Below are 14,133 nucleotides of genomic sequence, written 5' to 3' on the forward strand. Positions count from 1 at the left end.
CAGCATGGGAAAATGCATAAATACAAGTTTTTATCAGAAAAGTTAAAAGGAGTCATTTTCTTTTAGTCGACTTAGCTTAAACTCGTATCTTTGCGTTAATCATATAAAGGTGCAGATACAGGAAGTACAGAGCTTTCCAAGCAAGGGAAATAACTCCCATATTCTGGTAGTCTTGAAAAATGCTATGGGAGGGGGCCAAAGTGGCTTGACTAAGCAGACGATGTTTTGAGGTGGTTAAGAGACATCCGCAAAGCATGTCACATGTTTGTGAAGCATGTTATTCACAGTGTGTTTGAAGTTTTGAGGAAAAAGCACATGACAGTTTACATCCAGATAATAATCAGAATCTGAGAAATTCATGATGGACGAATTTTCATCAACAAGCTGTATTTTGGGGAATGAATCACTGGAACATGATCATGATGAAGAAGACTTCAAACTTGATCGACCATCGGCGTCATCACAAGTAATAAGTTTATCATATTGAACTCCGAATATCACATTATTCTATAACATTTCATAACATTAGTATTCTTAATATTCTAAATACTTCCTTTTTCCTGCTTTTGTGAAATCCCTTCAAATTTTGCTGTCTTGGTCTACTGGCACTTATACATCTTTAGTATACTAAGTTACAATATATTAATCTCCACCCCATCTCCTTATTCCTATAAGAGCTGTGGTGATGGAAACATAACATGTCATACTCACTACATATAGTACATAGATAAGTAGGAGCGAGAAAATGCACTGCCAAACTGGGGTTCAAATCCAGGATTCTCAAAACACTAAAAAGACGCTGCCAATACGAGAGTTTCAATATTAAAAAACGACATGGGTAAAGTACAATTTACTGTTGACTAGTCCCATCTGGTGATTATGACGTCATCATTTGACATGAGTTTTGTGACGTCATAATCACCAGAAGGTGGGACTAATACAAAAACTGAAATCAAAAGGAATAAAGGGACAAATACTTACCATTATCAAAAATACTTACTCAGAACTGAAAAGCACTGTTCTATGGAACGGTACCAAATCCCGGTGGATTGACATGAAACGCGGATTGAGGAAAGGAGGAATTCTGTCCACATTATACTACCTAATCTACATCGACGACCTTTTGAATGAATTGGCGGATTCGAAACTTGGTGCACCGTTAAACTCATTACAATGTGGCAACCCCACGCTTGCCGTCGATATAACGCTAGTGACGCTATCACCGCGTTCGTTGCAATACCTTCTTGATATCTGCGAGAACTACTCATCCCAGTGGAAGTTTCTATTCAGTGCGACTAAAAGCTGTACAATGATATTTGGTGGACGTCCTAACGTCGATAACTATAGGTGGACATTGTCTGGTGTGGATTTGGAAGTTAAGGATGTCCACGAACACTTAGGTATCCCAATAACTAGTAACTTGTCATGCACAAAGAAAATAGAAAAAAGCTGCAAAAAAGGTCGCGCATCACTTTTCTCTGTTTGTGGAGTTGGACACAAAAGCTGTAGGCTAAACCCCATTACATCTGTAAAATTATACAAGAAAGTCATTTTACCATCTATGTTATACGGCTGCGAAACATGGATCAATATCAAAATATGTGACAGTGAAAAACTCTCCAGGCTTCAACATTTAGCGGCTCGGAAAATCCAAGATTTCCCAGCGCGCACACGGTCGGACATATCTGAAAGTATGATTGGCCTTTTCCGTATTAAGTTGACAGACGAAAACTTCAGTTTTTACTTTGACTAACTAAATTACCGAGCAATTTTCTTTCTAAAAGGATTTTCCTGACTCACCTTTATACTTACCTTAGTAATGAAGTTCCGGAACAACGAGGATTTATACCCGACATCTGCGAACTCCTAAATAAATATAATCTTATGGATTTATTAGAGAATTATATTTCATCGAAGACAGAATTTCCATCAAAGATATCCTGGAAACTTTTTGTAAACTCTGCTATTAGGAACCTCGAAACGAAGTTATGGCTCGATCGGATGGACAAGGAGAGCGATTTCAGTCGTTTTAAACATGTCCACACTCAGATATTCACCCACAAACCCCATCAGATCTTTCATGTGCGCTCTTTGTTTCAAAGATGTAGACATATCAACCTCAAAATAACCATGAATTGTGTCCAAAATGGGGAAAAGGACGAACGGACATCATTAGACATTACTTGACACAGTGCCGTGTCACTCATTCTTTAAGAGACAAATTCATGACTGATGTCCTCGACATATGTGGTATTGAATGTTTGATACTACTAGACAGTCAGTCAGATGAAGGCTTTGTACAGATTCTATTCGGGCAACGCAATGATCATCTAAAAGACATAGAGGAACAATTTCACAAAATGGCTACACACTACGTAAGACAATAAGAAAGAATGGATTAACGTTTCGCGACGTGAACATGTAGATGTACGCCTGGCTCTCCCTTCTTCTTTTTGAAATTCATGAACTTTTATAGCTGGAAAAATCAGTTTTTTCTTTTTGTAATTTTTTGTATTTCTTTTGAATTTATTATTTGTATAATCTCTATAAGAGGAATTAAAGATTGAATGAATGAATGAAACAAATTAATCTTGTAGGTAAGGTTTTTACAGTATTATTTCCCCTGAACTCAAATTCCTTTCTCCGCCCTTTTTCACTTTCCTTTGTAACTCACACAAAGTAACCTCTTTGGTGTCTTCCCATTCTGAGCGTTTCCTTATTCCCTCTTATTTTAATTTTTCTCTATCCCAATCCCGCCTTCTGTCAGAAATCCAAAAAACACCTTTGTTAATTAACAGTATTTGCCTACATTCTAATTTCATCCGCATAGGCTTGTAGTTTTATGAATAAAACATCAGATCTATATCTAATACTATTATGCATTGTATCATATACATGTACATGTACATTGTATGTAATATATATAATGTTCATTTTTGCTCGGTAAGAGAAGTAGATGGGCCGTAATACTTTTCTAGCAAATATGCACTTATAAATAGAGGTACAGTATATTATGAAATAAAAAGATAGATAGTCACAAAGAACAGGTAGGATGACAATGTTTTATCAAATATGTTTGTTTATTTACAGTTATCAATGATATCTCTCGTGAATCTGTCATTGGATTGTTTATTTTGCTACAGTCAATATCCTTTAAGGGGATTCATGTTGTTAGATCTGAAATCAGTCAATAATACATTATCTTATTAAGTGCATTATCCTCTAGTCTTAGGTACATTAGGTACATGTGTATCATTATGGGAACCAGTTTTCTGCTTGATAACATTCATACATGGATTTTAATAAGCTTTAAAATCTGTGAGTAATAACTGTGAGAATCAGTCAAGAAAATGGATGTAAATATCTGCCCTCCAGTACTGTAAAAGTGGAATTATTTGTGACATGGATATTTTAGGTTAATTTGCTTTTATTAATTTCCTCAAATATGTACATGGGTGAACATATCACAAGTTCAAATTTTGACATTGAATTATATATATATGCACAGCGCAAAAAATGTCACCAAAAAATTCAAACATCATGTCATGAAGATATCCATATCTACAGTACATTTTCCAATGAATATTAAAAAATTTGAAATTAAATTGGTGTGAAAAGTTGTTCGGCATGGAAACTGGAATTTAAATAGTCAAAAAAATAAGTTGGTATACAATGTCAGAAATTTGCTGAAGAGTTGTTAAATAAATAAGACTGAGATATGATATGCCATTAAGACTGTGACGATGAAATGGATAGCTATATAGTGTTTTGCCAGCTATAGCCCTTTGTGTCTATTTATTGGATTGCCCTGATGGAAGAGACGAAAGTGACATATCATTCATGATATTTACATGGATTGTGCATTTTTGAGAATATTAAGTAATTACTCTTTCTTTCAGAAGGCAATGACCAGTGTGTACACTGGACAGGCCAGTGGTACGAGTGTCAACTGTGATGAGATGGACAGTGGTCAAGTGTCCGCAGATTCTCCTAATGACCAAAAGTCAGCACTGAGGGACAGGTATATTTCTCTGAATCACTTACCTAAGGGAGTCTGGGGTTGGGTAGGGGAGGGGGAGTGTTCAGGGTTTGTACTGGGTGTTCCAGAAAACCTTCTCAGATAAAATGGTGTCCACGGTCCCCTCAAGGTTTGCATTGAAGCTGTGTCCTCATACCCTTTCTAAGCTTAGAAAATGAGAAGGACTCCATTTTTTTTATGGAAGCTCATTCCAATTACATAAAGGGGACCCCATTTTATCTGAGAAGGACCACAATTATGGAACACCCAGTGCAAACCCGGGCCCCCTGTATAATTGTAATTTGGCATTAATTGGAATTTCAGTAAAAGAGTGCTTAAAAAAGATATCAAGATGAGGTTAATACAAACTTTAGGTATTATTGTTTTGTTAACATTTGTTTTAGTACATTGATTTGAGATTTTACATGTCAAGAAAGGGTGAATTAAATACACAAAATTCATTTTAAAAGTACTTAAAATATATTTTTTATTCAATGTCCCTTATTACACAAGAGGTACTGTGAAACCTGTCTTAGTGACCACCTCTGTACAGAGACCACCTGCTTAATAAGACCACTTTTCCAGTTTCCAAATGGTCATTTTAAACGCAATTTGACCTGTGTATAAAGACCACTTGACTAGAAAGACCAGTTTTTTTGTTCCTAAGCGGTCTTTATAGACAGGTTATCTAGTTTTCATTTTACTAGTAAACTGGGAATAGCAATGACTTAGGGTATTTGCATGGGCGGGGATTCTTTTCGTTTTAAATAAATAAAGTGTTATTTTATTTCAATACATATTTATAGTAACTGAGATTTATTTTGTTTTATTTTTTATTTCATTTCTTTGTTTTTATTGTATTTTTTTTTTTATTCATTTTTAGAACAGCAACAAATAACGGACTTCTTCGTTCCATAGATGAAACATTTTATAATTCAATTGAATCCCGAAAGGCAAACGGAGACAAATCCAAGATGTCCTCCAATCGTATCCCTGGATGGGCATGGACCTTGCTTGTACATATTTTGGGAATTGAAAGCCATGAATCAAACAAAAAGACAAAATGCCTGGCAATATTTCTCCAACTTTTTACGATTCTGCTAGCTTGTACATTCACAGTGAGTGGGGCTATACACACTGTCTATGATATTTTGTCGAAATTTTCTGACACATCTCTACTGACAGGGATTGTGAATTTGATTCTGGGCTTCAGTTGGATATGTCTTGGAATTTACTCAAATAAACTTTCGAGGAAACTTTTCAGTAATCGTAACTTTGTGGAAAGTGTACGGATACACTCCAGAACATTTTTTAAAATCAGTGCCGCCGGACTGATGATATTTTTAGGAACGGTCGCAGTGGTTATCAACGGTTATGTAGGATACGGAACATTTGGCCCTCGACATTGTCAGAAACTGGATATAAACACTGTCATCTGTCATGTGATGTATTCGTCCCATATGACCTTCTCAGTTATCTCCCTTCTCTGGAATTTACTTGTCGGCTGTATGCTTCTGTCTGTGTGTAGAACACACACTATAGGTAAGATCATTGGTAGATCTATATGCACTATACTGATAACAAATTTATTTTCACATATACAATTTTTTTTTTGTCTACGTTTTTTTTTAAACAAATGAATATATAAATTTGCAATCCAGGTGTTTTGAATATATACGTTCAAGTGTATATTCATTTATTAGCAATATCAGTGAATCTATGAGCAAGATCACTCACAAAATTATGAGAAATTTGTATTTTGCAAAATTAATTTGTTTTCATTAGCCCCACTATGAAAGAATGTGCTAAGATTATAAAATTATTAACAATTTAGTGACAATGTAAATTAATTATCATAGTTGGGTAGTAACATATGGCTACTCCGACAATGTAACCTATATGCTTTCTGAGCTAATGTATTTCACTAGAGTAGCCACCAGCTGCTACAGTTACTCAGAATGACCTCGGTGATGACCTTGGTGATTCGCAAGTGACAAACAAATAAGTGTATAATTACACTTGGTTTAATTTCTGTTTCGATTTTTGTCACTATTCTTTAAATTTCATCATGTTACGGTAATCCATCGGCAATATGCCCCTTTCCTTTTTAACAAGACTTTTAGGCTTGTAACTTAGTTCATTGATGTGTCAATCTTGCTTTGGATGAAATGACTGAAATCATTACTAAAACAATCATAGATTTTAATCTGATGAATTGATATGTAAAGCCTCTTATTCATTATCATTACTGAAATCGAACTACAAGATATTAAAATAACAAAGGCCTTTGTACTGTATTGAAGAAGACCTGACCCCGTAAAATCCCATTATTCTTTTCTAGGGTAAAGAGGATTATTGGTGGTAAAATATGATAAGCATTTGTATTTCTTTGACCAATAAGCTTCATTTCCTTATTCAGGTGTGCGTCGATTTCAAAGGGTCCTTGAACATGATGCCAAGTTATACATGGAGATTGTTAGCAGCAAGGATATGGATCTCATTTCTAATGCATCTAGCAGTAAGTATTTCATGTGCCATAAATAATCACCGCATCAAACCCAATAAATCAGGGGGAGATAATTCTTGTCATTTTCATTTCAAAATGCTCAGCTTGTAAAAAAATGGCTCCAGTTTCCAAGAGAGTGATCTACACTGTATACATGTAGGTCCAATTCATATTGCTTTGTTTTATCATATTTGAATTCTAGAAGAAATGTCCATTTCAGTTCTGTAATATTGAATTATTGAACTCCACATACTGCAATAAACCTACCTATTTTAGTGCTTTTCACGCTGCATTTTATGTACAGTGCTAAATTTAACACTACTGAAATCTGTACATTTCAGGGTATATACACTGTATATATATATTTGCAAGCTTATTACTATTTGAAAATCCATGGAAATTTTATTTGGTTCTGTTACATTGTGAGGTCATTTTGCTAGATTTGCATTGATCTATAGGCGTTCTGATTAATTTTTAAGATATTATGTATATTTCCTCCTTCAGAGTCAGAGTGGTTTATTTGGGACGATGATGGAAACCGAGAAGGATTTTCTGACCGTTCTCTCCGTGAAGACCGATTTGAAAACTCCCAGGTGACTCTTAGGTCAGTGCATTCTGGAAATCAGCCAAATAGATTTAGAGACTCTAGGGGAAGCACTCACTCAGCTGGACAAGCCAACTCAGCCATACATGCCCACTCAGAAAGACACGCCCACTCTGGAGAACCTCAGTTTGGACATGGAGATCCTGTGCAGTACAATCCACAGGTAAAGTTGGTCATACATATGTTTGGTTGGACTAGTTTAATGTTATATTAACTGCCAAGGTCATTTAAGGACGTGCATAGAGGAAAGCCAGAGTACCTGGAGAAAAAAAAAACCAGTGGTCAGTACCTTGTAACTGCATGCCTACATGAGATTTGAACTTGGGACCCAAAGGTGGATGAAAGGTCGAGTGGTTGTGGTAATATGTCGGGACATCTTAATTACTTGGCCATAGCGACCTCCTAATACATTTGATATCTTTTATGACAAATATGATTATTATTGCTGTTAGTGCTAGTTTTAGACTGTAACTGTCAAGGTGTTGAATGGAAACTAAGATATAAGTTCAAAGTATAATTTGCAAATTGTGTAGACAATAGAATCAGCAATGAAGAAATTCCCAAATCCAGACAGGTTAGGTTGGGGATGAAAATGTTCAGATTATTGAATGTCCACATGTCAAAATGTTTTTCATAAATGTTATGCATTTGTTCTGTTGAAGCTTTCAGATGGTCAGTTCCATACAAAAAAAATTGATGTACTATTTTCATGAGATTTGAATATGTACCAGGGTACACAATTAGATAATGTAAACTAATTCCTGATCAAATCTTTATTTCAGATACCAGAGTCGTTTGTAGAGGACAAGTCACTAACCAATACTGTTCTCACCAATGAGGAACTATTGATGTGCTACTGGAAGATCTCGGTAATAACATACTGTATCTTGTGGAAATCTTATCTGGTCATGTTTTTCAGAGTACTTTTTGGCCAAACTCAAGTCTTCTGCATGATAAACTAACCGAGTCAAAGAAGCATGCCTTGTCAGTTAAGTGACAAAGACTGTATTTAACACTACATGTTGATACCACCGAAAAGTAATTATTAAAAAAAAAAAATGTTGATTTTTTTGCCCCCCCCTCTCCTCATTATGGGGACAGGCAGGATAGATAGTGTTATCCTTGTTAGTTCCCTCCTGTTTTATAGGTGGACTAGAATCCTACATTTCTGACTAACGTGCCTACTATAACTTCTCCTTCAATATCCCTGCAGCACTGAGATATTCTGATTTAAGAAGTTATTGTTGCAGCACTGAGATATTCTGATTTTCCTTGTATATCGTTGCAGCACCGGATGCGTATCACATCGACGTGTCTCCAGAGATGGCTGGCGAGCTGGATCCTGTTTGTATTGTTATGGTGTGGGGATTATATCCTCTACTGGATCAGCCATGACGCTATCATCTGGGAGGTCATCGAGTGCATCATCCCGCTCCTCCTATTACTCATCGTGTGTTCGGCATTCGCCGAGGCCAATGGTGAAGGACAGCGGATGATCAGGGTGAGGGTTAAGTTTGATTTCTATAAAACTTATTTACCCCTGCAGATAGATTTGGATTCTCCTCATTTCAAAGCTGGAACAGATCATTACAAAATTTGAGGGGTGGTGGGTTAAATGTTATGATAGTGCAAAATCTGCAGTTGACGCACAATAAAGTGAACCTGCGATAATCCAGACTTGGATACTGTGAACCAATTTTTTCTTTCATGGCTACTAAATTTCACGAATTTCCTTTCAAAATATTTTCGAGAATTTAAAGCTGAATGGAAATGCATTTGAATTTAATTGTGAAAGAGTTGTGGAAGATACCAATTCACGGACATAAACTTTCGTATATTTATTTTGATCACAAAATTTGCGAAAAAAGATTTGATCTCAGGTGAAGGAAAGTTGCTTAACAGTAGTCTGCAAAACTCACAATCAAGATGTAGTTATCAGGGAATTTAATTATTGACTGAGTAAGTGGAAACTGGCAGTTTTTGGTTTGGTCAGTAAGACTAACAAAAGTATTCAAAATAAACAGGGTTCTTAGAGTTAGTTGGCCAGATTAAATAAGAATGTTTGCAAGTTCAGGATAAGTATCACTATTTTTCATTAACAAAGCTTCAATGTTCTGACAATTATGTTTATGACTTTTCTTTCAAATATGTAATTTTAAGTTCTATGTATTTAAGTTGTACATACAAAAAAATGCCACTTGTTGATTTATTTCAGTGTATCTGTCCGACTGAAGGAAGATTAAAACTGCTGTATTTTCTCACTCAACAGCCTCTGCAGATGCACGTATGTATTTAGTACTTTCTACCTGTAATCAACCTATAATTTTCACAATTTTGACAAAAAAAAAAAAAGACACAAGAAAAGGAAAAAAACGAGAAAATTGACGTTTAGCTGTTTTAGAATGACCAAAAAGCTGTCTGGCTCATAAGGATATGATTATATATTCCTTCATTTCTCCATTTTGAGGATCAAATTTTAATGACCACATGTCCTGCATCACTAAAATGTCTTTATTCCCAAAAATAATAATGGATTACTGTAGTATTCTATCTTCGCATATTACGTATTACATAGTGCATTATTTTTTTGGAGAAATTTTTATTGCAAATATGTCTTGTGACAATTGCAAGGGCAGATGATTCTTAAATATGCAAAGACAGATATAAATATTAGTATTTCCTCTCATTGAACAACTATTGATATCCCAGTGTATTCATTGAGTTTGTGCACTAAACACTGACTTTTGAGTTCGTTTTTACCAAACGCTGACTTTTGTGCTTGTTTTACAGGTTTTTAATTTCTCCATTACCTACAATGCCATATTTGGAGTTGTGGCAGCCTTCGCCGTGGCCTTTGCCTCCAGGATCATCTTGGATGAAGTCTATGGTGCCAAATAAGATGTATACTGGCTCATCATCGATGTCTTCAAGGTCTACGAAAACTTTCTGATCGTAACAATGAATTGAACCAGATAAATTTCTTTCATGTGCAATTTATTTTTGCAAACATGTCACAATCCAAGTGAATTGGCAAAACTTTTTCTGTCTGAATTGATATCTTCCACAATTCTTGCACTGTTAAATTCAAAAGTATTTCCATTCAACTTTAAATAAATGAAATTTGATTTCCACGAAAATGCTTTGAAACAACTGGCTGAATTTCTTTATTTCTAACAAAAAATTACCTCATTTAAGAAGGAATTAACCGAGTATATTATTATCGATGTATTCTTGCTGAAAAAACGTGCAGAAAAAGCAACCACTTCGGTGATGCATTGATGCATCATTTGGCCCAGGCTTGGTGATGCATTAATGCATTATCAGGGCTTAGGAGGTTTATTAATTAAATATCATGCATGTATTGTAAACCAATTTGCATGCATTTCTTTCGCAACTCAAGTAAATTCATGAAAGTTTATGTCCACAAATTCATGCCTACATCACTTATATATTGGTATTAATTTCCATTAACTAATCTTCAATTTTACGAATGTTATTCATCATCAACTTGTTTCAAATGAAAATTGCAAAATTTCTCATCTTAAAATTTGCGAATGTTAATCTTTATGCACTTTTGTTTTTTTGAAAACCGCGAAATTAAGAAGCAAGGAAGTTGGTATACAGTTAGTCATCACATATCAGTTAATATTTCTGCGATAATATATAATAAATGTGCTCATTTGACAAATTAAAAAGTGCCTTTCAACTGTGATACACCTATTATTCACTGTGATGTCTACTCCCATAGTATGAGAGTTCACTGGTGAGCAGATTTCTCATCAGATATTGTTTTACTGTCTGTTATCCATGAGGTAATATTTGAAAAAATGTCTCTTCCTTCTATACCTCTAACCCTATGGGGATACACAATGTCTCAGTTCCAGGGGGTCACAGTGACCGGAGGTAAAGATGTCCCAGCACAATGTCATTTTAAATATCTAAACTGTGACATTTTGCAAATAATGTATGTTAATGTAACTTATTTTACAATATTATTGTTGCTTATTTTATAGACTGTTGATAGTGCAATATGTTTTCTTATTTTTACTTGAAATATCTTACATACTCCCTTAATTGAACATGAAGTGCTCTATCTTATAGGTATCATTTTGGGATTATGTAAATATTCAAATGGTTTTCTGATTTGCTTTCTTTATAAACATTGTGTGTTGATACAAAGACTCTTCAGAGTTAACTGTTAAATTGTCAATGAAATATATCCATGTACTATTGTTTAAAAGAATATGCATGGATTCCCTCCTCGATATTCCAGGGGTTACTATCACTGTTGTAATATCCATCAAATATATCATAGCAAAACTGAAGGCATTTCAAGAAGAAAAACTGACCAATCACAGGCCTGCAGTCTTCTTTTGAAGATAATGTATGCGAAACCCAACTTCAAAGTCATACAGTCCACCACAATTGTACTCATATTCAATTTTTTGGATGTACATCAAAAGGGACCAAACTACCTTTTTCATCTGTTGTCGTACACATAGCCTTCGGTTCTGCTATGACATTACCCATAGATGAACAAAAAACAGTGATAGTAACCAGGGAATATCAAGGATGGGATTACGTAGCATCAACATAATGTTGAACTAACTTCAGGACATCTATTAGAAATAATGATCAAGTTTATATTTCTGAAAATGAAGTATGATACCCATAGATTAAGATTACTCATAAAATTGTTTATTTTTTGTCAATTTCATATTTCTTCTATTTATGGAAACCTTTTCTTACAATGTACTATGTATATGAACACAATCTTATCAGCTTATGCAAATTTAGAATTGTGGCATTGGTGCAACACATTGGTGCTCTCGATTATTATCAAATAAAATATATACTTTATATCTGATGTCCGATTTATTTGTATCTCGATTAATTTACTAAAAAATTGTTTGCCATAATTAGCGCTCCTCCCCTTTTCTGGAGAAGAGTTGAAGTTGTATAAGTGCCCCCATCCCATGGATTTAACAATGTTTTGCAACATGTAATCCCTCTTACATTGTATCCCATATATATATAATACATGAATATTTGAGTCTTTTACATGTGAAGCATGGCATAATTATGTTTCTCACAGGTTAAAAGGTATTTGCATGTTTATAGTAACAAATTAATGTGTCATGAGTACAGAAATATTTAAAATATGACTTTTTTCCTGGGCACTAATTATGGCGAATTTGGTATAATTATACATTTCCATTTAAAGTAGGCTTTATTTGAAATCTTGATAATTGGAACCAGCATCAGCGATCATTTTGAAGGGACCCTTTGTCCATTGACGTTGTGTGGCAGTTACCATCAAACATATAACTGTCCTCCTATGGACTCTATGGTCTATATAGATGCCAGAGCTTTGCAGACAATGTCAATTTGTACAATTATATAATGATGCAATCAAGTTTTTTTAAATGCTATAATGTTATGGAGGTAACTATAAGATTAGCTGCAATATTGTAGCTCAAAAGACTTTAAGACAGAAAATGGTGTCGTCTTTGGAGCTACAATTGGTGCCTATTACTAGTACTGCTAATGGAGCAAAGCAATGATTATGTTAACCGTTATAAAGCGTTTGTTTGCATTTTATCGTACTTGTTTGATATCGTTTACCTACTAGACAATAAAACTGAACCACATACAAGAGATCCCAGAGGGATCTTGGCGCCCACCAAAGAATGATCTATGTCTGATAACAGAAAGAGGGATCTTTTCCCTGCTTTTCAAACTTTTACTACATGCTATATATAAAAACTTGAGAAAGATCCTTTCAGTGCTTTCTGAGATATGTAACAGTAATAAACTTCAATTATTAAAATCAAAGATGGCTACTAGTCGATCATCTTGCTGACCGATAAGTCCGAAAATGCACTAGACCCCTTCAGGAACCTGCACATGAAATTTGAGAAAGATCCCTTCAGTACTTTCTGAGAAATAGCGGTAACAAACTTTAACTATCAAAATCCAAGATGGCCGTCGGTCGGCTATCTTGTTGACCGATCGCTCCCCAAATGCAATATGCACAACTAGGGTTCAAGGGGAACATGCATATGAAATTTGAGAGAGATCCCTTTAGTACTTTCTGAGAAATAGCGTTAACAAACTTTAACTATCAAAATCCAAGATGGCCGTCGGTCAGCTATCTTGTTGACCGATCGCTCCCAAAATGCAATTTGCACAACTAGGGTTCAAGGGGAACATGCATATGAAATTTGAGAGAGATCCCTTCAGTACTTTCTGAGAAATAGCGTTAACAAACTTTAACTATCAAAATCCAAGATGGCCGTCGGTCAGCTATCTTGTTGACCGATCGCTCCCAAAATGCAATATGCACAACTAGGGTTCAAGGGGAACATGCATATGAAATTTGAGAAAGATCCCTTCAGTACTTTCTGAGAAATAGCGGTAACAAACTTTAACTATCAAAATCCAAGATGGCCGTCAGTCAGTCGGCCATCTTGTTAACTGATTGGTCCCAAAATGCAATATGCATAACTAGGGCCCTAGGAGAACCTACATATGAAATTTGAGAAAGATCCCTTCAGTACTTTCTGAGAAATAGCGGTAACAAACTTTAACTATCAAAATCCAAGATGGCCGTCAGTCAGTCGGCCATCTTGTTGACTGATTGGTCCCAAAATGCAATATGCACAACTAGGGCCCTAGGAGAACCTACATATGAAATTTGAGAAAGATCCCTTCAGTACTTTCTGAGAAATAGCGGTAACAAACTTTAACTATCAAAATCCAAGATGGCCGCCAGTTGGCCATCTTGTTGACCGATTGGTCCCAAAATGCAATATGCACAACTAGGGCCCTAGGGAACCTACATGTGAAATTTGAGAAAGATCCCTTCAGTACTTTCTGAGAAATAGCGGTAACAAGAATTGTTAACGGACGGACGGAAGGACGGACGGACGGACGACTGGACCACGGACGAAAGGCGATTTGAATAGCCCACCATCTGATGATGGTGTGGCTAAAAATATCAAA

General features: G+C 35.4%; 1 protein-coding gene across 1 annotated transcript; it reads left to right on the top strand.

The window, feature by feature from the left end:
- The first annotated feature begins 2 nt into the window (after nt 1–2).
- LOC138309786 (uncharacterized) lies at nt 3–11,990 on the top strand. Its single transcript, XM_069250996.1, has 9 exons — nt 3–466; nt 3,900–4,021; nt 4,902–5,560; nt 6,438–6,536; nt 7,029–7,291; nt 7,911–7,997; nt 8,417–8,629; nt 9,344–9,412; nt 9,919–11,990. The coding sequence occupies exons 1-9, from the start codon at nt 359–361 to the stop codon at nt 10,024–10,026; spliced, it is 1,728 nt and encodes a 575-aa protein (XP_069107097.1). The 5' UTR covers nt 3–358; the 3' UTR covers nt 10,027–11,990.
- The last annotated feature ends 2,143 nt before the right edge of the window (nt 11,991–14,133 follow it).

Source organism: Argopecten irradians, chromosome 15, assembly GCF_041381155.1.
Source record: "Argopecten irradians isolate NY chromosome 15, Ai_NY, whole genome shotgun sequence".
Lineage (NCBI taxonomy): Eukaryota > Metazoa > Mollusca > Bivalvia > Pectinida > Pectinidae > Argopecten > Argopecten irradians.